This window comes from Phoenix dactylifera, chromosome 15 (assembly GCF_051530095.1).
Source record: "Phoenix dactylifera cultivar Ajwa chromosome 15, Ajwa_hap1_PhDact_Kaust_v1.1, whole genome shotgun sequence".
Lineage (NCBI taxonomy): Eukaryota > Viridiplantae > Streptophyta > Magnoliopsida > Arecales > Arecaceae > Phoenix > Phoenix dactylifera.
The window spans coordinates 18878365-18903242 of record NC_143204.1 but is presented as its reverse complement, the minus strand read 5'-3'; the positions used below and the strand labels follow the sequence as shown (position 1 = coordinate 18903242).

Below are 24878 nucleotides of genomic sequence, written 5' to 3'. Positions count from 1 at the left end.
ATAATTCTCAAGATAGTTTAAATCATATTAGGAAGTGCCAGCATATATGAAGATTGAGATGCTCTAAAGCAACTACGGGGGAAAAGCTTGACCAACAAGGTTATAATAACTTGGGAAGATAGCTTGAGAGCGAGAGCAAAATAACTTGGGAAGACAGATTGAACATTATCAAATAAGCCCAAAAGAACATGAGGAACTTCAAAAGCAGGTTTTTATACTTCTTAAGAAAGGCTTCATTCAGGAGAGTTTGTCCATGGACCGTACTAGCATTCCTAGCTCAGATCAAAAAAGGATGCAACTTGGAGAACATGTGTGGCCAGCGGGGTATAGATAAGATAACTATTGAGTGCAAACTTTCTATACCAAGATTGGATGATATTCTTGATATGCTAACAGTTCCCAAGTCTTTTCTAAGATTGATTTGATGAGCAACTACAATCATATCACAATTCGAGAAAGAGATGAGTGAAAGACAGCATTCAAAATAGAGGGGAAAAATGAATAGCTGGTGATGTCATTTGGACTTTCTAATGCACCTAGTATTTTCATGAAATTCAAGAATCAGGTTCTTAAATACTTCATTAGGAAGTTTGTAGTAGTTTATTTTGATGATATCCTAATTTACAGCATGGATCAACAAGCTCATATTGAACATTTAAGGGCTATCAAGAAAAGTTCCTTTTCCTTTTTTTCTTCCATTAAAATCACAAGACACAGAAAAGATCAAAGCTTTAACAAAGCTGTAATTTTTCCTCCTTTTTTCCCTACTTCGAAAGCTCTTATTTCTTTCTTAATATGTTGGTATTGTTTCCCATAAATATAGAAGTGGAGATAGTACTGCGCTAGATAGAAAGATATCTTACTAAACAAAATGAGAGGAAGGTTTGGTTGCTGATTGTCCCTTCTTCCTGAATTACTTCCACATCACTCAATGTCTTCTTTCTTTTCAAAGTGCACAAACATATATTTAATCAACCAAGAAACAAAAACACAAATGCTAATTCCTAAAACTGGGTCTCTCCTATAAAACATCAGAAACAATGCCAACTCCATCAAGTAATGAAACCAAACAGTATCAAATAGAAAAGGAAATAGTCCTTACCGATTCCAAGGCAAGGAACGCACCTTCAGACTATCTCGCGCCCCCCTTTTTGTTATAGTAGCTAACGAACCCCGTCCCCTAGCAACTCCTGCACTTGCCCGTCCACTCATATACCACTTCCTTACAATCCTTCAAGAAATAAAAAACCACCATTTAATGAATCAAAACAGAACCTTTGAAGAACAAGAAGAGTTTAGAAGCATAGAGAGGAACCTGAACATTGGGATCGCACCGGAGACGGCGGGAGTTGGGATCGGTCATGGGAAGGGGGAGGGCATCGAAATCGTCGGTCAAGTTGCTCTCGCATGCCAAGATCCATGCCTAGCTATCACGCGACTATGTTTTACATTCTCACCAAATTACCGATATCTTGCCTCCCGTTCTTAAGATGGAAAAGCTGTTTAATCTTCCGCGAAGCTGCTCGTCGGAACGGATTGCAAACCCTTAAAGCCGAACAATTCCTACACTCGAACTGGAGACTCTATTAAGTATAATAACTTGTTCTGTCAAACTTCCACTCTTAAGTGAGTTGCAACTTCATCTTTTTCTACTGAATGTTATATTAGCATAGTATTTTACATGTTGAGTATGATTGTGTGCACACTGCAAACTTCACCTGAATTGAGCCTCAACACAACCAATACTTCATCCGGCTTCTGGAAATTTGATGACTGATTTTGCTCTCGCAACAATTTTTCGTTGTTGCTATAAAAATTTAATTGTTGGACTGCATCAAGAAGCTAAATTGAAAGAACATGAAACTGAGAGATGATGATGGAAGAAATAATAATGATGCCCATGGCAAAAAGGACCGAGAACAAGCTGCAAGAAGTCTAGAAAATTCATTGTACCGCAATATGGAGACCTCGTTGGAAGTACGGTCTTCGAAAAATATCTTAAGGCTGGCACATAAGAGGTACTAAGATAACCACCAATTCTTCACCTATGAATGGAGCCACTGGGAACACAGTGATTCACATGTTTGTATCTCTGCCGTTGGAAAAAGAATTATTGTCCCTAAGAAAATGAATCAATGAATGCTTTTATAAGGGCTGCAAGGAGCATGGAATAGCAGAAAAAGATACGAAAGAAAATATTGGTAAATTAATCCAAACAAAAGATTTTCTGCCTCATTATTCATGCACATTGGGATAATTACCATTGTCCGCACATTATAATGGCCGGCTGCAAACATGCATACAACCAAAAGTCATCCAGGTCGATTTTAGCTTGTTTGGATAACAAGTCATCCAACACAAGGATTTCCTCCCTCGTAAAATTTTATGCAAGCACTAGTAAACTTGACTTAAAATCTTCATTAGGATTCCATCTCTTCATTCCCTAGGGTCTGGCTGCATTCTACTTCATGTTTCCCTGGGAATTTGGCAACATCTTGATTAAATCCGAACCAAAGCCTTAGGGGCAGTCATCTTCTCCTTCATGTTTCCCATGGGATTTGGCTAATTCATGCCTATAACACGAGGAACAGCTACTTCAGGAAGTAGCCAAGATAAGCATGGACCAAACGTAGGGAACATTCAGCTACATTCCACATCATGTTTCCCTTGGGAGGGTGGGGGAGGCGAAGATTGAAGGGGAAGAAAGCAGTTACAATTGCCTGCCTGCCCGTATCTTAAGCCGGAACGTAAGATTCCAGCAACAATTGTGCATGAGATGGCGACTTAATCTCAACAATCAGGTATGTGAACTTCCACTTCCTGTCAGCATGATCTCTGAACATTTCAGCATACACCTTTCCAGATCCATGTGGTCCACGAATATAGAAGTTTACCTGCATGTTCATTAAATGTCAGTCTGATCTACATTTCTACTATTTTCAACTAACTTGCCAAGAGTAAAGCATTTCAAAAGACAGTAAATAGTGGCAATAATGCAGGTTGATAGGAACCCTTGTTCCACTCCTTATTTGGGAGTGGTAAAATCAAACCAAGGAACAAAAAGGAATAACATGAATCTTGCAACAAAGTATTTCATAAGTACCATTGAGGTGTTACCTCGACATGTTCGATTCCATCTTCGTCAGTCCAAACCCTATTGGGAATACGTTGGCGAGCAGCACGGTTTCTGCTTTCCTGGCCATAGCCACTAACAGGGGAGCCAATTCTTACTGTAACCTGACGAGGCCAACCAGATAACATGAATAGCATTTATGAGAATTCCTCCAAGAATGAGAAGGCAGCATGAAATGCTGTGACATAATATAAACTCGATATGGAACAACAGTCAGAGCCTACTACAAACCTGACTATCTTTCTGAACCCGTTCAAGAGCCTTTCCGAAAATCTTGTACCTATACAAGAGATAGAAGGCAAAGATACATTAAAAGTGCTTGTCTAGACAGTATCGAGCAAAGCAGACCATTAAAAAAGGAGATATTGTACGTAACAAAAATATTATTAGAAAACAAAATTTTGCTCGGGAATTTTAATGATTCTCTAATACTTTTGGCAGTAGTGCTCATCTAGACAAGTATCGAGCAAAACAGACCATTAAAAAAGGAGATATTGTACGTAACAAAAATGTCATTAGAAAACAAAATTTTGCTCAGGATTTTTAATGAATTCTCTACTACTTTGGCAGAAAAGATCAGAACAATATATAACCTTTTCAAATTATATTTATTTTTTCGCATCGTGCTCAAATCTAGGTTTTTTAGCACCCTTTTCCTTTATTCAAAAGAATCTATAGGTGAGTCACTTTGTTTCCAACCTCTAATTTTCACAAAGCAACAGATATGAGTTTGTTAGAAAATTTTGATCATGTGGTACACACCAGACCTTGTAGATCAAAGATTTATTGGGCCCAGATTCCTAGCAATGGATCTTTCTTGCACTGGTCTCAATTCAACTAATACATATAGGTATTCCCGAATTGCTATGATCTATATATTGCCTGAACTTTTTGCCACAGATCTGGATTTTAAGAGAAACAGTTCCAACAACCACAAAAAGAAATACTACTTCATGAATAATGAAAATTTAGTGTAATTATGTAGAAAGCAAATGTGGCTCATTAATCAGGGCCAACCAAATTATATGAAGCTAAGTGAAGTGACAATATTCAACAATATTGGAAAGTCTGAGTATAATTGTGCAGATTGGTAGTAGGAAGACTGCCCTGACGTGTTTAACAGACATCATACTCCTTTCCTTGTATAGGTTTTTCAACTTAATGAGACACTAAACACCTATTTAAAGAACCACCTGAAGTGAGCATGGGAATAAGAATTTGGAGAAAATGAAAAGCTAAGTGGCAAAAGGAAGTGGTTTAGGAACATGTTTGGCACCATAATTTGATGATTCTAACACCACACAATAAACTAAAAAGACACTTGCTGCATGATAACCCCTGTCATATGCTGCCACGACAAAGTTTATCTGGTCACACTAACACTACAATTGCATCGCCAAACAATTGTATTGGCAACATGCCATAACCCAGTATAAGTTTGGTCTTAAAGAGTTTTACTGCTTACTCCAACAAAATATTAAGTAATGAATCAAATAAAACCTCTATTTGGACTACCATACCACACCATTTAAGTAATCAAATTTCTACTCACCTTCCCCATCCATTTATGCACAACTCTCACAAACATGGAGTTCACAAATCCAAATTTTACTTTCTTCATATATTAAATATTTTTCTAATCCTTCCACTGCACTCAGATCAATTGACAATTTACTAGCTAGTATACCACTCAACACCACTATTAACCAGCCCTTATAGTAAATTAGCGTCAAGTACATAAAAAAAGTTGACCTGCATCTAACTGAGCAGAACCCACTAGCAAGCTGTCACCTGGCCAATACCTGCCAATGGGTCAACCTCAAAGACCTGTAGCCAACCTGCCTAGCCTCCTCACAGCTTCTCTAAAAAGGTGAACTCTACCTGACCCTTCTGATCCACTTCTTTCTACCTCTTCCATATTGTTGTTAAATATGTTTAATAGGGCCTCAAAAAAATTAAAAAGAGTACGTATGTATGTATGAATGTATGTATATCGATGTCCTGTCTCATTATGTTAACATAATAAACAACAGGTCATATTGGTGCAACCCAGACCTAACCCACTTAACTTGCAGGTTATTAGTGTTTGGTTAATATTTGACATGCAAATGCAATATAACTCTACTATATATGTGTCTTCCCCAAGTCTAACAAACATATGAACAGATACTTGTAAACTTGCTTGCATTTAGATACCTACTTTGCATACTATCCAACAAGTCAGCAGCTCATATTCAAGCCAATCTGTTATACAACATTGCCGAAATTAGATGATCAATAACTAGTTACAAATAAATAGAGATATTCTTTGAGTTTGTGCTTTTCAGAATATAAGCTGTCAGTACTTGGATGTAGCAAACTCAGATTGCTATAAGCATGCAAGCACATTGTTTCCTGCAAAATCAAACTCCATTGATAAGGTTCCATTTTGTTAACATGACACTTATGTCCTTGTAGGACATGACAAAATAGTCCTCAATCAGCAGTTTTGCAGACCCACAATTCCTTATTTAGAGTAATTTCCCAATGTGCCTTTGATCTATGCATAAGGTGGCACACAGCATGTCAATTGTCTGGTCCCACTGGGGATCAGCTGTAACAAACTTCTGTAACAGAATTGTTCCTACCAATCATACCAAAGTCCCACTGTAGTCCATAACTAGTGCCCTTTACAACCAGAAGTCAACTTGATGTCAGTATTTTTTTAACAATTGGGCTCTAGACAATTATCAGAAGTGTTAGACTAAAATAGAAACTTGCCATTCCCATGCTATATTTTACATTTTATATAATTTCTAAATTTAATTGACATATATGCTGAGTAGGAAGAGAAGGACCTTACTCTTTTGGCTCAAAGATTAGCTCTTTAAAAACACCATATGCAGCCAAGGCTGCAACGCCCAGCCCCGCAAGTATTATAACACTGTACGAAGCTCCCTCTGCAAATGTCACTGGCTTTTCCGGAATATTATATGTGGGAGCATCAAAGGGATCTTCAACTGTAGATATGTCTTTTCTCATTTCCTGAGGAAGGACAGGATTATTAGTTGTCTTTAGTGAAACGTAAATTAATTAGCATAAGACCAGAACAGTGAGCATAAGCCACATTAAATAACACAAAGCATAATCAAAGAAAAGAACCAGCCTAAATGACAATTATGGAACAGATAGATTGTCATCCATTGCAGAAAGGGATTTGTATTTCTAGTACTCAATTATGAAAGTTTAGGGCATGTTTGGCATCATGTCTTTTTTCTATTTTCTTTTTCCTAAAAGCAAGAACAAGAAAACCAAGTTTGCTACTACTATTTTTATCTTCTGCTTTTAAAATCTGTTTTTTCTGAAAATTGACAACCAGAAAATCTGGCTCAGTCTTTTAGAAAAACAGAGAACCTTTTCTCGAGCAGACCCATCCCCTGCCCTGAGTCCCTGGCCTCCTTGCACCCAACCATGTTCCTCTTTGATACCAACACCTCCACACTCCCCCGCCCCCCTCCTCTCCACCACCCCAAAATCCCAATGCCCTCCTCAATGTCTTCATTCAAAAACCCTAGAACCCAACCCCGCCCTCTCTCTGCACTCCTTTGCACTCTCTCCACCCACAATAATGATGTATCCATCGCTGGTGACATGCAAACTATGAGCATTGCTACTAGCACACGGTTGCCAAGCATTCCTCTGATGGAAAGCCATCACAATCCTAGTGGTGCTTGAATTTCACTTGGCCTCCAATGGTGGCAGCAACTTCAAGTTACAAAACCAGAGGATAGACACTAGCCATACTAGCCTCTGCAACCATATCGCCTCTTCCCCCTCCACTGTTGCTAGGCTCCTCTTCCCCAGCCCTATGCTGTTGCCTTCACCCCCGGCAACCCCAACGAGATCCATATCGGGCATTGCCCCACAAAGCCAACCATGTATGCCTACCTCAAGAGCAACTTCCCCTGGATTTTTTATAATATTTTTTTATTTTCTCTGCTTACAAAAGGAAAAGTAGTTTACTACACCAAACATGTTTATTTTTTGAAAATCTTGAACAAAAAAAAGTAGAAATGAATTTTTCCTGTTTTTGAGAATAGGAAAAGTGTAAGTGATGCCAACACAACCTAAGAACATGTTAGGTGTTGCTTAAAAGAAGCACTTCTATAACTTTTAAAGCAAAAAAGCATTTCTTGAAGAAAATCTTTGATAACATTGTCCAAAAATATTTTTTCAAGAAGAGAAATCAAAAAAGCACTTTAAGAAGAAGCTAGAAAACCCAGATTCCAGCTTTTCCCTTTGTGAGAAGAACTTCCTAAAACACAGAAGCAACACCAAACATCCCCTTAGTTTGGTTCGAAGCATCGAGGCAAATTACGGTAGCGTGTCAAAGGAATTGAGTATTAATAGAACAAGGTGAAAATATAATTATTTTTGGAAAAAAAAAATGTTATTTACTAATGTCTAGTAATTTAAGTTTTCCAACTAACATAAAAATTTTGTTAAGTGTTATTTCAAAATAGATGTGAAAGTCACAGATAAATTTAATCATTATAGTTAGAGACATCTGCTTACAAGAATTGCCAGTCAATCATCTAACCACACATGCGAATCATCATGGCAATATTCTCATGCATTAGAATTTATATTTTGATTTTCTATAGCATGTGCCACATGTACAACTCAAATACATCTGACAAGATGAGAATGTTTATCATCTCATAACTTATTATTATTCATCATGTTAAACAAGTGACAGCAGACACACCCACAGAGAATACATACATACATACATACATGCATATATATATATATTACATATTATATATATAAAGGATGAAGAACACATTCACATCTGGATAGCAATTTGGCCATAATAATATACTGATATGTCTGTGGAAAAGAGAATTTTTAAAATAGCACAAATGCATCAGAGTTGAGAAACTTAAGATGCTACATGTAGCCGTTGCCCAAACTTAGGCATCGTGTTGAAAGTAGAGATTGTCTCTTTAATACACTGATATGTATGTGGACATGAGAATTTGTCACATAGCACAAATGCATTGGAGTTGAGAAACTTCTGATGCATGAAGCCATTGCCCAAACTTAGGCATGGTGTTGAAAGTAGAGATTCTCTTTACAAAGATAAGGACAAAAGATCAAGCAGCACTTGCCTACATCCGAAGCTGACGAGTGAAAAGCAGGCACAAGTCCATGCAGAGATGAAAAGGTCATATAAACACTTTTTTGTGAAGACTATTGATTTCATAATTAGCTGAAATGCGTACAAAGATGACAAATCGGTGCCCAAGCACTAAAAACATGTCTTTCAGATGAGAAATTTCTTTTAGATATGGCGCAATAGTAGAAAAATTCAATGCTCACTCTCTACATGTTTGACCTCATTTTTCAGAAACCTTCTTAGGCATCTACCGACATGTTTCTTATAAACTTCCCATGTTATGAAAAATTAAATCAGGTTATTTTGTTGGATCTGTTTCCAAGTGCGTCGAACCATAGATGTATGTTCCAGCAACCAGGCATACAATTAAGTAGCAAATTGTTGACATACAAAACTTCGTAGCTTACTGTTAACTAACAAGGCCACATCAATACTTCTTTCTCCGCATGGAAGTGTTTCAAAATAGTAAGAGAACAATCAATGTAATTTCAATCCATTAGAAATCATAAAGCTCAAAATAAGAAGCATCAAAGAGAATCAAAGCAAGAAAGTACATAATAACGTGTATTTTATGTAAAAAATGTTGAATAGGAAAAATGGTATAGCTCTATGGTAAATCTTAAACCTCTTTTGTTTTTTGTTCTGATGCTTGTGTAGAATAACTGACTGCAGAACTTCTACCTAAACAAGGAATCACTGAGTGCTTTCCAAAATGTTTACTGAGAAGATTTGTAGGATTTCTGTTGATCGTATGCCATCTGAAGTGTTCCCCAAACAAAACTGAGTTGCCTGTCAAGAGTTATTATATATGTTAGCATATCATATGAAATTCATGAAACATAAATAGTCAGACACATATTCTGAACATAGAACAAACTAATGTCTGATCAATGATTAGCATCAATAATCCAGATTGACTGACAAACACCACAGCAAACAATATTCTGATTTATCAATCTAAAACCTTTACCCTTATCGCCTATAACTAGGCAAAAAGACTTCTGATCCAGAAAAAACAAGAGCATTCATAACTATAGCAATTTAGCCTTATCCCAACTATTTCAAGTCAGCTTTATGGATCCAAGTTCGCCAAGTATTCCTATTTAGAGCCATCTTTCATGTTATTCCAAGCTTCTCCATACCCTTCCTCACAACCTTCTCCATGTTACCTTAGATCTTTCCCTCCTTTTCTTACCACCTTCCAGATGAAATCAAAGTAACTCTCCTTATTGGAGTACCTCAGATCTTCATTGTACATGTACATACAATCTCTATCAATTTTCCATCACTTTGTCCTTAATTTGTGCAACTCCTACAGCTCCTCTAATATATTCATTTCTTATTTTATCCTTTCTAGTTTTACCATATGTTCATCTTAACACTCTTGTTTCAGTCATATATCCAAAATTTCTGGTGATCAGGCACAAGCAAAAAGAATTCGACAATTCTTTGATTTTCAATGTTGCTGAAACTAGATGGGTATTGAAAACCAACTTACAAATTGTCAAGAGGCGAGAGAAATAAATTCTATGCCACAATTTCGATATAAGATTATGAACATTCAAAGAGCTATCTGTGAAGCCCAGCCTTACTGGGCCGGCCTGTTGGCCCGGCCCGGCGCCAAAATGAAGGCTCAAAGGCCTGTTTTCAAACCATAAACAGGGCAGAGCCCTGGTTGAGCACAAATGAAGGAGTCCTCCTCCTCATCCAGGAAGTTCGTCGGAGGCTAGGGAAGCCTAGCCTCCACTCCTATTTAAGGGTCTTGATCCCCCTAGCATTCCCTCACCGAAAGATCATTGCAGCCACCACTGTTCTTCTTCTCTTTCTTCCCCTTGATTGCCAATGGCGTAGGTTCACTATGTTCGCCAGAAAATGCAGCCAATCCCTCACTGGAATCCTAGGTAAGGACCTTAATCTTCTTCTCCTTTATTTCCTCGTTCACAAGCCTGCCAGCCGAGTTTTCGCAGAAAAAATCCACAAAAAAGGGGCTCTGTTTATCCCCGTTTTTCGATCCAAAAAGGCTGCTTTATCTTTCCTTTTTCCAACCTCCGCCGCTGCCGACGCTTGTTGCCGGAGATGGGGACTTGTCCCCTTTGCGGCTTTGGGCTATCACTAGAGTGTCACTTCCAGAGATCATGAAGGAAGAGAAAAAGGGGCCGAAACCCCTCTTTTGCGGCCATTCCTCCCCTTTTTCCATCGCTGGCCGCTCTATCGCCGATTGCCCCTTGTCGTCGATCTTTCGGCTGTCGACCACCACGGCCACCTGACTGTGGCCCTCTCCTTCTTTTCTTCTTCTTTTACTCTTCTTTATTTTTCTTTATTATTTCTCTCTCTTCTCTCTCTTTCTCTCTCTAGGTAAGCCTAGGGATGCTGGTTTAAGATCTTGTCACCCTTTGTTCGGATCCAAGTTGGCCCCAATGTGGAGGCCCTAAATCATCCCAATACCTAGGTGGCACGTCGACCTAGTATCTCAGCCTTGCCAGGTATCCCTAGAATTTGGTTATCATTGACCATTTTTGAATCACTTAAATCATAACTCATCTTGATCAGTTTAGTTCACCTTGTTCAGATCAACCCATGCAATAGGATACCATCGCCTGATCGACCTTGCCTGTCGTCCACCCCGATTTGGGCATGAGGTCGTATCCCCAATACTATCTTAATTTTTGATTTTGCTTGGCTTCTAAGATAATGATAAAATTAATTGTATCCTAATGATATTAAAATAGGTAAATCTGATCCATCTAATTGAAGTGGAATTTTGAAGCGAGAAGAGGTAAGTAACTTAATGCTTCAAAATATATTTTTGACCTTTGGAAATTATGATTAATTTGTTAAATTTGATTATGATATTTGTTTTATGTTTAATTAGACAGATTAAGCATGCTATTATTACTATCCTAATTGTTCTAAAATATGTTATGTATTTTAATACTCTTGTAAATGAATTTTGAAAATCTGAATGGATAAATTATGAAATTTGTTTTATATACGTATCCACAGCACGACTATGATTTGGCCCCGCCAATGGAGATTCTACGTTAGTCTTGTCGACTTGTAATCTGAGAAACTGATTTTGATACCAAGCCACCAATGGTTAGAATAATAGTATCTGTTATCTGGCACTTTGTGCATCTTGTATCTGCTATCTGACCCACGCCACTAGGTTACGTGGCCATAACCTGATGTTGGGTCTAATATCAATTTATAAAAAATAACTTTTGAAAAAAATATATGTATTATTCGAGATTTGATTTATTCCCGATTAGTATCATACTATTTGATTATTTATTTGTTTGGCATGCTTAAATCCCACTTTGATGTGTTATGTTGCTTACCAGGCTGGTCTAGCTCCTTATTCTTTTTTTTTCTATTTTTAGATCTTGAATCATGATTGTTCAAAACTTAGAAGAGTGTGCTAGATCTTCTGAAGATATTCGTGATTATTTGGACTTCTAGCTTAGTTTAGTTTATATTAGTTTAATTTAATTTTGAATATTTTATTCGGATTGAATGATATTGGAATATTTTGACTCATGATACTTTGGGATATTTGTTTATGAGAATGAATTGATTAGATTTTGATTAAATTAATTTTCAAAAATTAAAGAATTATTATGATTGCTTTGAAATTATTATGATTTGGTCAGTAGCCTTGCATGCTTGTATGATCTGCCCTGCATGCATGCGGCTTCTGTTGCGGTCTGGGTTCGGGGCGTGACACTATCAATGTTTTCTTTACGTTGCCGCCAGATACCTCCACTGTTTGAAAAAACATAATAGGATATCACAAATAATTATCTTCAATCTACCTCAATGATCTACTATGCTCCTTGTCAAGAAGCATCACATGGACACAAAGAAACTTCAAAGGCTAGATCACCTCCATTGAGTCATGGCTCATTTTCATATATGCATGAATCTACCAAAGCCACAAAGGTTTTAACAATTAAAAAAACTCACCAAACTAGTCATTAGGTTGTTTATTTGAGCATTTTCCCTCACACTTTTGCTTGAAATGGTGAGTGCCTATGTTCACATTTAAGTGACTAGGAAATTGTGCATACAATATACAAAAAGCTGGAACTTTGCTGCACTCCACTCCTAGTATACAGATTTCATATTATTGACTTCACATGCTCCTCTCATAATTGTGGTAAATCCCCAATATTCACATAAATATCAACTTAATTCTTCCTGAATAGAAAATTTTGGCCTAAATCATATTAATCCTAATTACTGAATTCTAACTTTATTATTATAATAACAATTAGATTAAGGCAAAACGAACGATTTTTGGCAATAATAGATTAAAGAATATTCACATACTCATGGAGACTATCCTAATGCAGACTTCAAGCAAGTAAGCACAAATATTGAAACATAAAATAACAAGAAAAGAAGTTTGGCAGCCTACTAAGGGAGCATAAAATTCAAAATAAATATAACAGTTGAATAACTTACAATATCCAAACATGATCTTACTATATAGCATTAGAAAACATGTAGCGCTAGACTTAGTTGTTCACAGGGTAATCCACCAACTAAATTAAAAGATCTGGAAGACCAACAGCTAGGTTGGTATTGGTAAAAGTGCCCAAATACTCAATAATATGACGACCAAAAGTTTTGTAAACGAATCTACGTTATACTAGTAAAGAGCCGGTGTGAGAATCACCTCATTGCATTTACAGTCTCACTTTATTTTCTTTAATCAACATATTTTATTAAATAATTAAATAATATTATGATGCTAGATTAAATATTAATTTATCAGGAAGTACAACAAAATATGAACTTATCAATCCCTTATTTTGAGTACTAAAATTCTTAGTACCTCCTAAGATGAATTGAATATAGAGAAAAGAGTCGTCTAATTACCTTTTACTAGAAAATCAAAATATTATTTTGCATAAACAAAAAGAGGTTTTAATTGATAAAATGCATATAATATACAAAGAAAACAAAGAACGAATCAAGCACACCCAAACTTGGGAAGGTTTTAGAATGTTTGATATATGTTGTATTGAATGAATTAAAATAAAACAGAATTGATTCATAATAAACCTTTTTAACACATGAAAAATTCCATAGCTTGATAACCTACAAGTCATACAAGTCACAGAATAACAAACTTCACAAGATGTCACTGTAAGTGGCTGTTATCCCAATAGGCAAATAGAACTGCTTTGAAAATGAATCCCTGTCACAACCCCTCCCCCTTGAAAAAAAGGAACTGCACTGAGCATCGCATCAAAGATCAAACCCCTAGACTTGCTGAACAAACAATTAGCAGACTATTTATACAGATAAAAACAATATTCAAAATAAACAAGTCACGATAACTAATAAGAAAAATCAATAATGTAAAATATACAAAAACAATTAAGATGAGAAACCATACCACAACAATCACATTTTGCAGCATAAAAATGATCTTCCATCAAAATAAAATTCATCAATATTGACAGAAAGGAAAGGGGGATACAGATGTTGACCAACGAAACAAATTGAAAGGACATGAGATTACATCTTGATGTGAAAAATAAGAACTGAACATAGTAACAACTTGAATCTTGTCATAGAAAAATCATATTAAAGCATTGTAGATAGAGATGGAAGAAGAGGTAAGCTGAATTTGGATATGCAGAGGACAGTGATGGAAACCCATAGCCAGAATTAATGGTTGGATCATTAGATAGATCGTGGATTTAGAGCTTCCGCCCATTAATCTTTCTTGTTCTCATTGTATCCTGGTCTCTACCTAGTCTAAAGTGCTCAAAAACTCTAGGATAGATAGGATTTTCAGGGTAGCAAAGTGAATGGAATTTTTTTCTAATAGCACTATTTATTGCCTCTAAATGACTCTAATAAAAAGTCCTTTGGTACATCTAATGCCATAAATATTTCACCCATGTATAATTGACTCCATTATTAAGTTTATGATGGGATGTAGTGGCCTATAAACTAAAAGCTATTGATTGGCTAATTAAAGGTAAAAATTATCCTCAATTTCATAACTGGTCTCACATTAACTCTATAAGTAAGCAAAATTCTTATAAAATAAAGGCCAAGGGTATGAAGAGGACAACCAAAATTTGTTCTTTCTGCTTTTAGGAGAACTATAGATTATGTGGAGAGGTTAAAAGGGGAAAAAGTTTGAAGTGCTTAATGGACATGTCAACAACTCCATATTTTAATTTTCATTGCTGAAAATTAATCAGGGTTGATGTGAAAAATTTTATAAGTTGAAACTGAGAGCAAATCTATAAAATTAGTCATGTTCGAAGGGCGGTACTTATTCATAAAGTGGATACCATGCTTTGGCCAAGAAAGTGCTGCAAGTCTTGTGAAAGGTATAACAATAAGCTTTTGCAGCGATGAAATGGATAGAGATTCTGTTTAGTTTTGCAATTACTGCTGATTTGAGTTGAGGCGTACCAAGCACACAAATCCATACAAAAACATTTAAGGAATCACCAAGCCTTGCCTCAACTATTAATAGGAAAATATGGTTAGATGTCAACAAATATCATTATATAGCTACAAAGGAACAAATTTTTCTTACTCAAAGAAGACTATTATCAGGTAGACATGGCCAATAAGGATTTATAATCATTTAGGCATACATATATGTTATTTAAATGCATAAGTGATAATACCATTATACCCCCACAAAATTACAGACCTTCTCCTACTCAAAGAAGATATTGTTTCTTAGGTATATAATGTTGATGGCAAGTTACTAGGCCCTAAGAGCTTACCGTTTGAATTCATTGAGTTCACCATGAGAAAGGCAATGCTCTTCAATAACAAAGAGAAAATGTTTTTAATTTTGAAATATGGCTCACTTTATATATAAACCCACTATGAGAATTCCTGAGCAAACTAACACACTAGTCAAACACTTCTCAGTTCATAGTATAATATCTAGGACTCCTATTTTAACACAGAAAACACTAGAAGCCTTTATGTATCCGATTTGGGGACTTTGCAGAACTGGCCTACCCTTTTTTTGGTCTTGCAGATTCAGATTACTTTTATCTTTTTTGCAATAATGGCCCAGTTTTGTAATTTTTGGATGCTTTGGGGCCCGAGTCCCACAGATAAACTCCAACCTGTGAATGTGCAGTGCACTCTCAACAGATGTGTGCAGTGCACCCTCAACAGATATGTGCAGTCAGTACTAAAAATATGTACATTCATATGAAAATATGTGCTCTCGCTACCAAAAATATGTTCATTCTCTACAAAGTATATGGAGCATTTAGCTCCACTTGAATATACAGTTGAAGTGTACCTACTCAGAACCAGGGCAAAAGGGGTCCAAAATTTTAAAACTCAGTCATTCCTCCAAATAAAAAAATAATAAAAAAAAAGAAACCCAAATTGCAAAAAGTAAAACAAAGTTGGCTGTTTTTTTCACGAAATCCCAAATTTGATTCAGTCTCAAATCTAATACCATGCTAGAACATTAGCCTGAATTTTGACTTCCAAAACAGCAAACTAGCTAAAACATTAAAAGAGAACTCATAGGACTCGATCAGCTTTGAAACTAGTAGTCTCACACCTCAAACAGGCATGTGTAGCTCAAGTTATGCCCCAGAAAGGCAGCAAACCAGTAAGACACGAAGATTTTAGAAATCTGGATTGCTATTGAAATTTTTATTTGCGTTAGTACACATACCAAGTAAAAATTTAAAAAATTCATTCAAAAAAATACAATAGTTGGATGCAGTCATTGAATGGATAGATGGAGTGCATCTGTGCATATTCCCGACATCTAAATTTAAAAAAAAAAATTGGGATGGCACAATAATAAGGCAAAAATTGCAAAATATCTTTGCATTCACTTTAAAAAAAAGTACATTATTAAATAGTGACTCGAGATAAAAGGATTGTCAACTCAAATAGGTTTTCATAGAACTGACCTTCAGGCTTTGTTACTCCCTGTAGTTCAACCAAACAAACAATTCAGTTATTCTTACTTAATAGAGAGTAGAGAAAATTTTAGTTCTCTTCATATTCGCACCTTGATCATCCTACTGATGTCAGAACTGGAACAGCTAGCATGGCCTGACCCTTCGACGATCTACAATTGTAGCAACATCAAGGGGGTAAGTTACGTAGTACAAGCATAGCATTAGATTATTGAAAACCTTACCCAAAAAAAGTGCAAGAAACACAGAATATATGGCAGCTGAAAGACAACATAATCTTGGCATCGAGAAATTATGTTACATTACATTGAAACTTGCTCATTTGAAAGACTTCAGAAATTAGAGGAAAAATATGATTTGACTGGGAGCACTTAGGACTTATGGAAAGCAAAGAATCAAAATTCATCACCTTGAGCTATTCTGATAAAAAATTTAAAATCAGATCAATATCAAGAAGACCAGCTCAACTAATACATTCTTGCATACTTTTAAAGACAATCTTCTCCTTAATAGCCAGAAAGTGGGATAAATGTTGCTAGTTCAAGGGGTTTTTTGAGGAGTTCAAAGTGATCACATGGTCATTGACTCCTTAATTTCATTTAGTACAACTACTGCTAGCTTTTTAACCGGGATGCTATATCCTGGCAATCCAAGATCTTAAAACATTACAAATAAAAAGCTTGTTCAAGTATGTGGGATCATATACAAATTTCCCCCATTCTTGAATATATGTCCAAGATTCTGGTACTACTTTCTAGGGTGCTTGTTTAAGTTTCTCATCCATGTTTTCAATAACACCATGATCCCATTTATATCATCCCCCAAGGCTATCGTTTTAGGTCAGAGATAAAAGTTGTCATACTTGTTACAATATGGCTGATATTCAAATACCTGTTCCATATGGAAAAGGCAATGGGAAGCTCCAAGATCATTATAATGGCAGTTATTTTAAACTCTGGTTTCAGCAGATGCTTCGGGCATGCGTAGATGGGTTTCCAGGACTTCTCTGATAGTATTACCAAAGAGATGCTCCCAAGACTTCCATGCATCATATTCATCCACGCAATAACAATACTATCATTCACTATACTGCAAGTCAAGGTGATACGTCCAATCAACGAGCGTCCTCTTTAATTTAATATCACCACGTTCTATTATAATGGGCATCTCTTTCTCGGTAACCTCTGCCCTTTCCTAAACCCTAAACAGCAGAGAAACCCTAAATTCTTCATCTCTTACAGAGCTATAATTAGCTGGAGGAGAAGTATCACAGGATTCGTCGTCTCATGGACAACAAATATCAAATTACCAAAACCGAATAAGAGATCAAATACAACATTCAGAGCACAAAAACCAAAGCTTACGAAGAGTCTGAAAACCGCGTACCTTTCGGGAGCCAAGGGTGCGGGCAAGCGCGTCGTTGGGGAGACTGGAAGCCGAATCGAGCACAGGGGAGGCGGAGGGAAGAAGAGGGGAACTGGGGGCCGCTCCCGAGGCGGCAGACCTGGGATCCGGGAGAGGGACGCGGCCGCGTCCGGGAGGGCGGAAGGGCGGCAGGGAAACGATGGAGTGGAGAAAAGCTCGCAGGCATTGGGAGGAGGGGAAGGGATAGACCGGAGAGGAGGGATGGAGGAGACGATCTAGGGTTAGGGTTTTGGATCGATTCAAGAAACGGGCGGCCATCGCCGTCGCCTCCCTCGGCGTTCCGCTGCGAGAACAAGGCCTTAAACCAAAAGAAGAGGATCGGTACGCTGTTCGAGCCGGTGTCGTATCACCTCGCTAAAATTGAACCGATAGCACTTGCTCAGTATTCGTACCTCATAGACGAAGAATCAACTGATGTCGGCAACTTCAGTGCTGACATTAGATAATTTGCGAGTTTTTTTTGCCGTGTTTTGAAGCAATGATGTTTGCAACCAAAATCACTTCAAATACTTATTTTTCATAGAAAATATAATTTACCATGTGTTTATTTTGTTAAAAATTAATAAATTTGGAAAGTTTATAATTATTTTCTAAAAAAATTAATTTCTTTTGTGAAAAAAAAATTCTTTTTTATGGATTTTCTTGCATCTAAGCATATCTTTTCCTTTTTTCTTTTTTTTTTGAACTGGCATCTCACTACACACGACCGTGAGAAGGCCCAGAGCAATCACAAGACAAAACACGATCAAAAACCTGCGGCATACAATCGGACATACCCCATGATATAAACCCGGAGTGGTGAGCTGCAAAGGAGACGACCCAGTCCGCAGCACTATTCGTCTCCCGAAATATATGTGAGATTCGAAATAAATCAAGCTCCTCTATTATGCGTCAAAGATCCTGAAGTAGTGGGTGCAGATTCAGCCTGGCCTGCCGGCACCGGATCCAACTAACCACTGTGGCCGAGTCGCCCTCTAAGAATCACTTATATTACTTATCAAAAAAGATGCAATTATCCTATTTGAACTACGAGGAAGATACTTAATAAAAGCATAAAAAATATAGTTCTTACAGACGAAAATGAGTTATGCAATAATTATTTTAAAAATTCTAAGATGCAAAATGGCAATATTGATAGTTTAAAATAGGGTTGGATCTAACTCGATAAGAAATTTTAAACTTGTAAATGAATATGCTTATAAAATCAAAATCCAAATTTTGGCTCGATCAATTATGGATTTGTAATAATTTGAACCCGATCAAATAAAGCATGAATAAATTGTGCTAATGAAATTTGATTAAAACATTTGGGCATAACCCATTGAACTTAACATCCTTCAATCATTTTTTGTTACTCATCATAAAAGTGCACAGCATCGTCGATCCCTCTTATCCTTGCTATCGACTCCATCAAGTGTGATTAAAGAAACTAATCAAAATTGGACCAACTTAAAGAAATTGTTTAACTTTTGTACTTAGATTCACAAAAAAGATAGCATATAACTATATTGTTAATCCATAATTTATATTTGTATATGCAGTATTCCTAAAAGCAAATAGATTGAGGTTTGGTCGTTTTCCTAAAAGTATCAATAAATACCCTATACTAACTCAAATAAAAATTTCTTGATTAATGCCTCACCCCCCCGACCCCCACCACACCACCCCCCCCCCCCCCCCCCCCCCCCCCACCCCTTCCCCTTCCATTAATCTCTCATACCATTTTTCCTCCAATTAAACTTCAAATCTTTATCAACCTTTAATAATTATTTACAGTATTTGTTAGACAGTTACCATTTGTTTCTCCATAATTTTCATCCATTCCTAATCATTGTTTTAATTGCATCAATCTTCCTCTCCCTATGCCATCATCTCTACTGTGCCCATAGTAAGAGCTACAAGAGGCCCAACTCAAGATGTCCCATCTCAAGATGCAATGTGATTGCAAGAGGTCCTATCTTGCAAGCTCTTTTTTTCTACACAATCATAGAGATGAATGATGATGTGTTGCACTCCAGCAAGTTGGGATTGTTTGAAAGCAAGGACGTGTTGAGAGTAAGGATCGACATTGGAGAAGGAGAGGAGAATAGTGACATGAATAGTATGGAAAACATTATCTACTAGCAAGTAAATGATATCTCAAGAAAACTCCACTTTTTAATCCTTTTGGAATAAAAACATAGCTCTCTTCTTTGAATGCCAAGTAATGTGTATGGGCTGGCACCTCCAATTAAATTCAGCTTTTTTCCTTCTCTTATTTGTTAAGGGCATGAGGACTACTATGGATGGGGTTTTGGGAGGACATGGTTATGTTAATAAGGATGACATGAAGGGGAGTAAGGATTTTTTTTCTCAAGATTCTCTTTGTAGCTTTTTATAAAGAAAGGACGATATCTTGTAGTTCTTAGCATTCACTCATACCTTTGTCCTTTTTTTAATTTCAATTTCAAATTTTTCATTCTAGTTTTACTATCTTTGCATGTTTTGGTGAATTGGAATGCTGTATGCCTTCATCTTTGTTAAACAATGAATTTTATGATTAGAGATTTGCATTTGTCTTTACAAGTTTTTGTTGGTTAAAAATCTTGTAGATTGTGGTTGTGGCGTACGAAGGATCATAAATAACTGCTAAGATATTCTAATTGTGATAAGACATTGTATTACTAATTTAGAATATTAAAAGACATTGTGGACTGCATAAATTGAATAAAAATAATTTATCTCAATTTATATATTCAAAAACAGGACTATTTCACTGAAAATAATGATTTTGTTGAGTGACTGTACTATTATATGCATGCTTTTTTTATCACTTGATAATGTCGTGAATGCAACCTTTTCTTTTTACAGCTTCTTTTTTGTTGCACCAATACTATATACTAATGGTCTTATTACAAATATTACTATCTACCACCATGTTATACGTGCATTACCACCTAGGAAACTATAATGATGCTGTAAAGCATTTTATGAAGCATGATCATAAAAATATGTAACCCTCAACAATATGAATTTTTGGATCATATAGTTCTTTGATCAGTCTGAAGTAATTTTCCATCAAAAAAAAAAAGAAGTAATTGAACACTGAACAATATGAATTTTTGGATCACATAGTTCTATGATAAGTCTGAAGTAATTTTCCATCAAAAAAAGAAGTAATTGACATTAAATAAAACCTCATTTGTTCAAACAGTGATCAACTACTGCAATCAAATATTTTCTGCTATCCAATTCATAGTCTCACTTTTTTTTTTGATATGACAGACAGATGTCGCAGAACCAAAAAAAAAAACTCCAGCAAAAACCATTTACATTATCAAAATCATCAGAGTATGAATTTTGGGCACATAATATGATATTACTGTAAATGCCTTCGCTTCTTATAACAAGCACAAATAAGCTATAAGAGCTGCTCTTAAACATGAATTCCGTCAAGGCGTTCCACAGCCCTTTCTGTCCTTGAAATGAACTCAAGAGACATGTCACTGGAGTTTGAAAGCAGTTTGGTATGCATACGTGGTTCCTTCCTATCTTGCTTTAATACACTGCACCTCAGTGAATTTGATTTCCAGGTGAAATCCTATAGAATGACCAGAACCAACGAGTCATGCGACCCAAAAAGATTGTGGTGAATGGAAAGCTGGAAAACAAAGGATAGGACTCACTGAATATTAATTCCACTTCTCCTTTTTAGACTGTCAGGAATTTGGCCTTCAAGATTGTTGTTTTGGAGAAATCTATCAATCAGGAACTTGAGAGTCAGTATGTATGAGATTGATGACAAGGGGTTAACTTCTAAGTGCAAGTTACTAGTGCTTAAACTATTCAGTGGATCGAGCACAAAATTCTCGCTGGGGATTCGAGTACTTACATCTCTCGAAGTTTTCCAAGGTTTCCTAATGATGAAGGGATAGATCCAGTAAGCTGGTTATTCTCCAAATGCCTTCAATTAGTAGAGGAGCAACGTGATAATTAGTGAAAAGAGATCAAACTGTTCATAGAAAAAATGAAGGGTAACAACAATGGAGCTCTTTGGCTTACAAAGAAACCAGACGTTTGAGGGAGCCCATATCTGGAATGGGACCGGAAAGTTTGTTCCCACCAAGCCAACTGCAATCACCATATTACTGTTGGTTAAATTCCTCCCTTGAACTCAGAACCATGAGGTCATCTTTGAAGCTCATATTTCATTCAAAGAAGCTTACATGCTAGTGATTGCTGATAATTTGGCTATGCTGTTAGGCAACGATCCCGTAAGGCCGAAGTTTGTAAGGTTCCTGGAACAGAGGCAACAAGAAGTGGTGGCATCAAGATCTATAGTGCTATATCAATTGAAAAGGGGAAGATCTAGCTAATTCAAAGCCTCCCATAAAGCTGAAGGTTAATTTTTTCCTTGGAAGGTTAAATGTTAAAGGCGGGGAGTTCAATTAATATGCCATGGATGTCTTCTGTGATGCTATGAAATGAAGTTTTGAGCTCACAGTGCGGTTACTCTGGCGCGTTTCCCTTGGGAGCATGTCACACCAGTCCAAGAATTCTCTGGGGGTGAGCAAGGATCTCCACTCCAATCCGAGGGTGGGTTGTTGAAGCTTCTTGCAATTGCCTCCATTGCAAGCACTGAAAATAAGAAAATTTCAAAAGACAGATCAAGGTAATAGACGACAGACATACATACTAGTTCACTTAACAACAAAGTTCAGCCAAAGAGAGGTTTGTTTGCAGAAGAAGGGGCTTGGTTACCATCTCTACCGAGCGTCCTCCCCTTAAGAGGGACCATCATCAGGAGCTCCCCTGCATTGATCACTGGCCCAACAGAGGAACTCACATCAGGGGTCAATGTGATCTGTGTCTGCCCGGAGAGTGGCCACTTCGTCCCGTGGACCACGGCGCCTGCCGTCGAAACATTGAGGCCTGAATAGAAGGTCTTCTCATTCACTGAAACGTCGAACACTCTCCAGCTAAATGCACTCGGGCTTCGGTTGTCCTGAAAGTACAGAGCCAAATAGTAGTTTGCAGCAGGAAGTGCCATTGCAGGCCACTTGACTATAAGCTTCTTCCCTCTGCTGGTTGTAAGAGCAGTCTGGAATGCCGTCTGTGGTGGGAAATTCCAGAAATGGGATGATGCTATGCTCCAATGGCTCTCCACTGCAGGGTTGGTGTCCTTGAAAGCCTCCCAAAACCGGTTGAATGGGTCATCTGGATAGCTATTTATGAAGTCCACATCATCAATCAACATTCTTCTCATTTTCATTTACCTATCATGTCTACTTGTTCAAGGAATTCTCCAAAGAGAAAAAAAATTTAGACCCTGTGACTACCTTTGATTGCCTTATCTCCTAGTAGTTCAATTGCAGGATAAGAAAAGTAGGTCTCTCTTATGCTAGTGTAACTAATACAACAATGTTCTAGCTTGTGTTCTCAAAATAAAGCAGAAATAATTCAAGTAATGTTCTTACCCTGCTATCGGGCCATCGTAACCAAAGCGATGGCGGGCAACAGTACTCAGTGCGTAAGTTTTGAAATCAGTTGAGTTGTATATAGAATCCTCCAAGAACTCCACCTCAAGAGCAGATATAAATGGGCTTGAAACAGTGTGCTCATTCCTCGCCAAGCAAATGCTCATTGTCTTCCTGGTTGCCACCATGATGATCTCATAGTACGAGGCCAGGCCCTTGGCATAGTTCTCTGTGGTGTTCACCGTGCTCCATTTCATTCCTCCAACTATCTGATCAAACACTGGGGGCTCATTGCCTCCATCGAAACCTCCATAGAAGTATGTGGTTCGGATCAAATACTTGGTTCCTTTGGCCACGGGGATCAGATAACAGTATTTCCGAGCTGATTTGTCGGGGAAGTACCGGAGAGACGAAAGTACAGGCATCATATTTGGAATGTTGAGCTTGGATATGTTCCCTGCTTCGACGAAACCATCATCGGCGATCCATTTGATGCTTCCAACGGTGTCCTCATCCTGCGACCCGCAGTTTATGCGGTAACCTACGCATTATATGCAACTAAGATGGATCAATAGAGGAACAAGGGAGAAGAAGGAACATAACAAAACATTGCCTTCAATCTTTGCACCATTGTAGGCTTTTTGCTATCAACTATATACCAAGGTGTCAAGAAAAACAAGATGAAGAACGAGAGCAAAACTGAAAATAAAACTAGATAGTAGTCAAACATATGCACACATCTCATTTTGAGCTGAAGGAACTCGCTGAGTCACACAATCAAGTGCCAATGATCATAATGGGGGGGAAGAAAAAATGGAAACAAAACAAATGGCAAGTGTATCTAGTATTCCAATGGTGATGTGTGGATTGGTTTACCTCTTGGAGGAGGATCGGAAGCATGGAGGGAGGGAGGGAAGCTGAGGAGGCAAAGGAAGAGAATGGGGAGCATCGCAAGGGTAGGATGGGTTGGGACTTGGAAGCAGCACGCGTGCACCTCTAAAGAGAAGTCTGGCCAAAGAAAGGAGGAAGGGGTGGCGATAATTACTTTAGAACAGCAGTTTGCCGGCTAAGGGTTTGGTCGTTGGACATGGGACGTTTTTTTGTCAAGGAATAAAGCTTTGTGGGGTGGACCCGGTCGAGCTAAGATACGTTTCTTGTGGTCTCAGTGGACATGGCGGCCAGTTATTCCTTTCTTCTCTCCTTTTAAAACAAGGGATTTGAGTTCTTTCCATCCTCTAAAAGAACTTTATGTTAGTGGGAAACTTGAAACCCTTCTTCCTTTCTGTGTTGGATTCATCACGAACGTGCTGAGGTGAACAGTCCAGTCCAGCGAGAAACTTCTGTCATGCTCATTGTGGAGGGGAAATTATACCACACACCACTTCTAGCAGCTGGTTTGGTTTCTCTTTTAAATTTTGGTTGATTGGGTGTGCAAATAGACAGAAAATATGTTGAAAATATCAGCTGAGTGAAATAGAAAGAGAAAAACTGCAGAAAAAAGAAGGAAAAAAAAAGGTCAAATGAGTGGGATTTTGGTCAATCTATATGTCAACCCTAAGCATTAGTTGCAGCACATGAGGTCAGACCTAGGTCGAAAATGATGGGCCAACTATGGGCTGGGCTGAGCTCAGGCCTACTACTTGATAATGCAAGCTCAGCTCAAGACAACCTCGAAGCCAACTCGCATGATCTGCATCCCTAGTTTAACATAATTTGATTCGACAAATAAAATAGTCTTAATGTAGAGTTTGATAGAAAAATGC

General features: G+C 37.4%; 2 protein-coding genes and 1 long non-coding RNA gene across 4 annotated transcripts; all 3 read right to left on the bottom strand.

The window, feature by feature from the left end:
• Positions 1 to 939: 939 nt before the first annotated feature.
• On the bottom strand, positions 940 to 2119 carry LOC148699914 (uncharacterized). Its single transcript, XR_015973431.2, has 3 exons — positions 1954 to 2119; positions 1316 to 1842; positions 940 to 1231 (listed from the first exon to the last, which is right to left on the bottom strand). It is a non-coding gene; the product is annotated as an uncharacterized LOC148699914 (long non-coding RNA).
• Positions 2120 to 2171: 52 nt separating this feature from the next.
• On the bottom strand, positions 2172 to 18029 carry SD3 (import inner membrane translocase subunit). The gene is made up of 8 exons (XM_008799040.6): positions 17621 to 18029; positions 16327 to 16386; positions 16226 to 16244; positions 8920 to 9083; positions 5976 to 6157; positions 3365 to 3413; positions 3118 to 3237; positions 2172 to 2894 (listed from the first exon to the last, which is right to left on the bottom strand). Exons 1-8 carry the CDS (start codon positions 17915 to 17917, stop codon positions 2736 to 2738), a joined length of 1050 nt encoding a protein of 349 aa, XP_008797262.4. The 5' UTR covers positions 17918 to 18029; the 3' UTR covers positions 2172 to 2735.
• Positions 18030 to 20818: 2789 nt separating this feature from the next.
• On the bottom strand, positions 20819 to 24154 carry LOC103712538 (putative LRR receptor-like serine/threonine-protein kinase At1g51810). Of its 2 annotated transcripts, XM_008799088.6 has the most exons (9): positions 23992 to 24154; positions 23116 to 23656; positions 22400 to 22863; positions 22141 to 22276; positions 21865 to 21936; positions 21701 to 21769; positions 21531 to 21602; positions 21325 to 21396; positions 20819 to 21239 (listed from the first exon to the last, which is right to left on the bottom strand). In XM_008799088.6, the coding sequence occupies exons 1-9, from the start codon at positions 24062 to 24064 to the stop codon at positions 21212 to 21214; spliced, it is 1527 nt and encodes a 508-aa protein (XP_008797310.4). In that variant the 5' UTR covers positions 24065 to 24154; the 3' UTR covers positions 20819 to 21211. The 2 variants fall into 2 exon arrangements, with proteins under 2 accessions (XP_008797310.4, XP_088568021.2); XM_088711895.2 differs by lacking the exon at positions 20819 to 21239 and having other exon boundaries at positions 21321 to 21396.
• Positions 24155 to 24878: the final 724 nt, after the last annotated feature.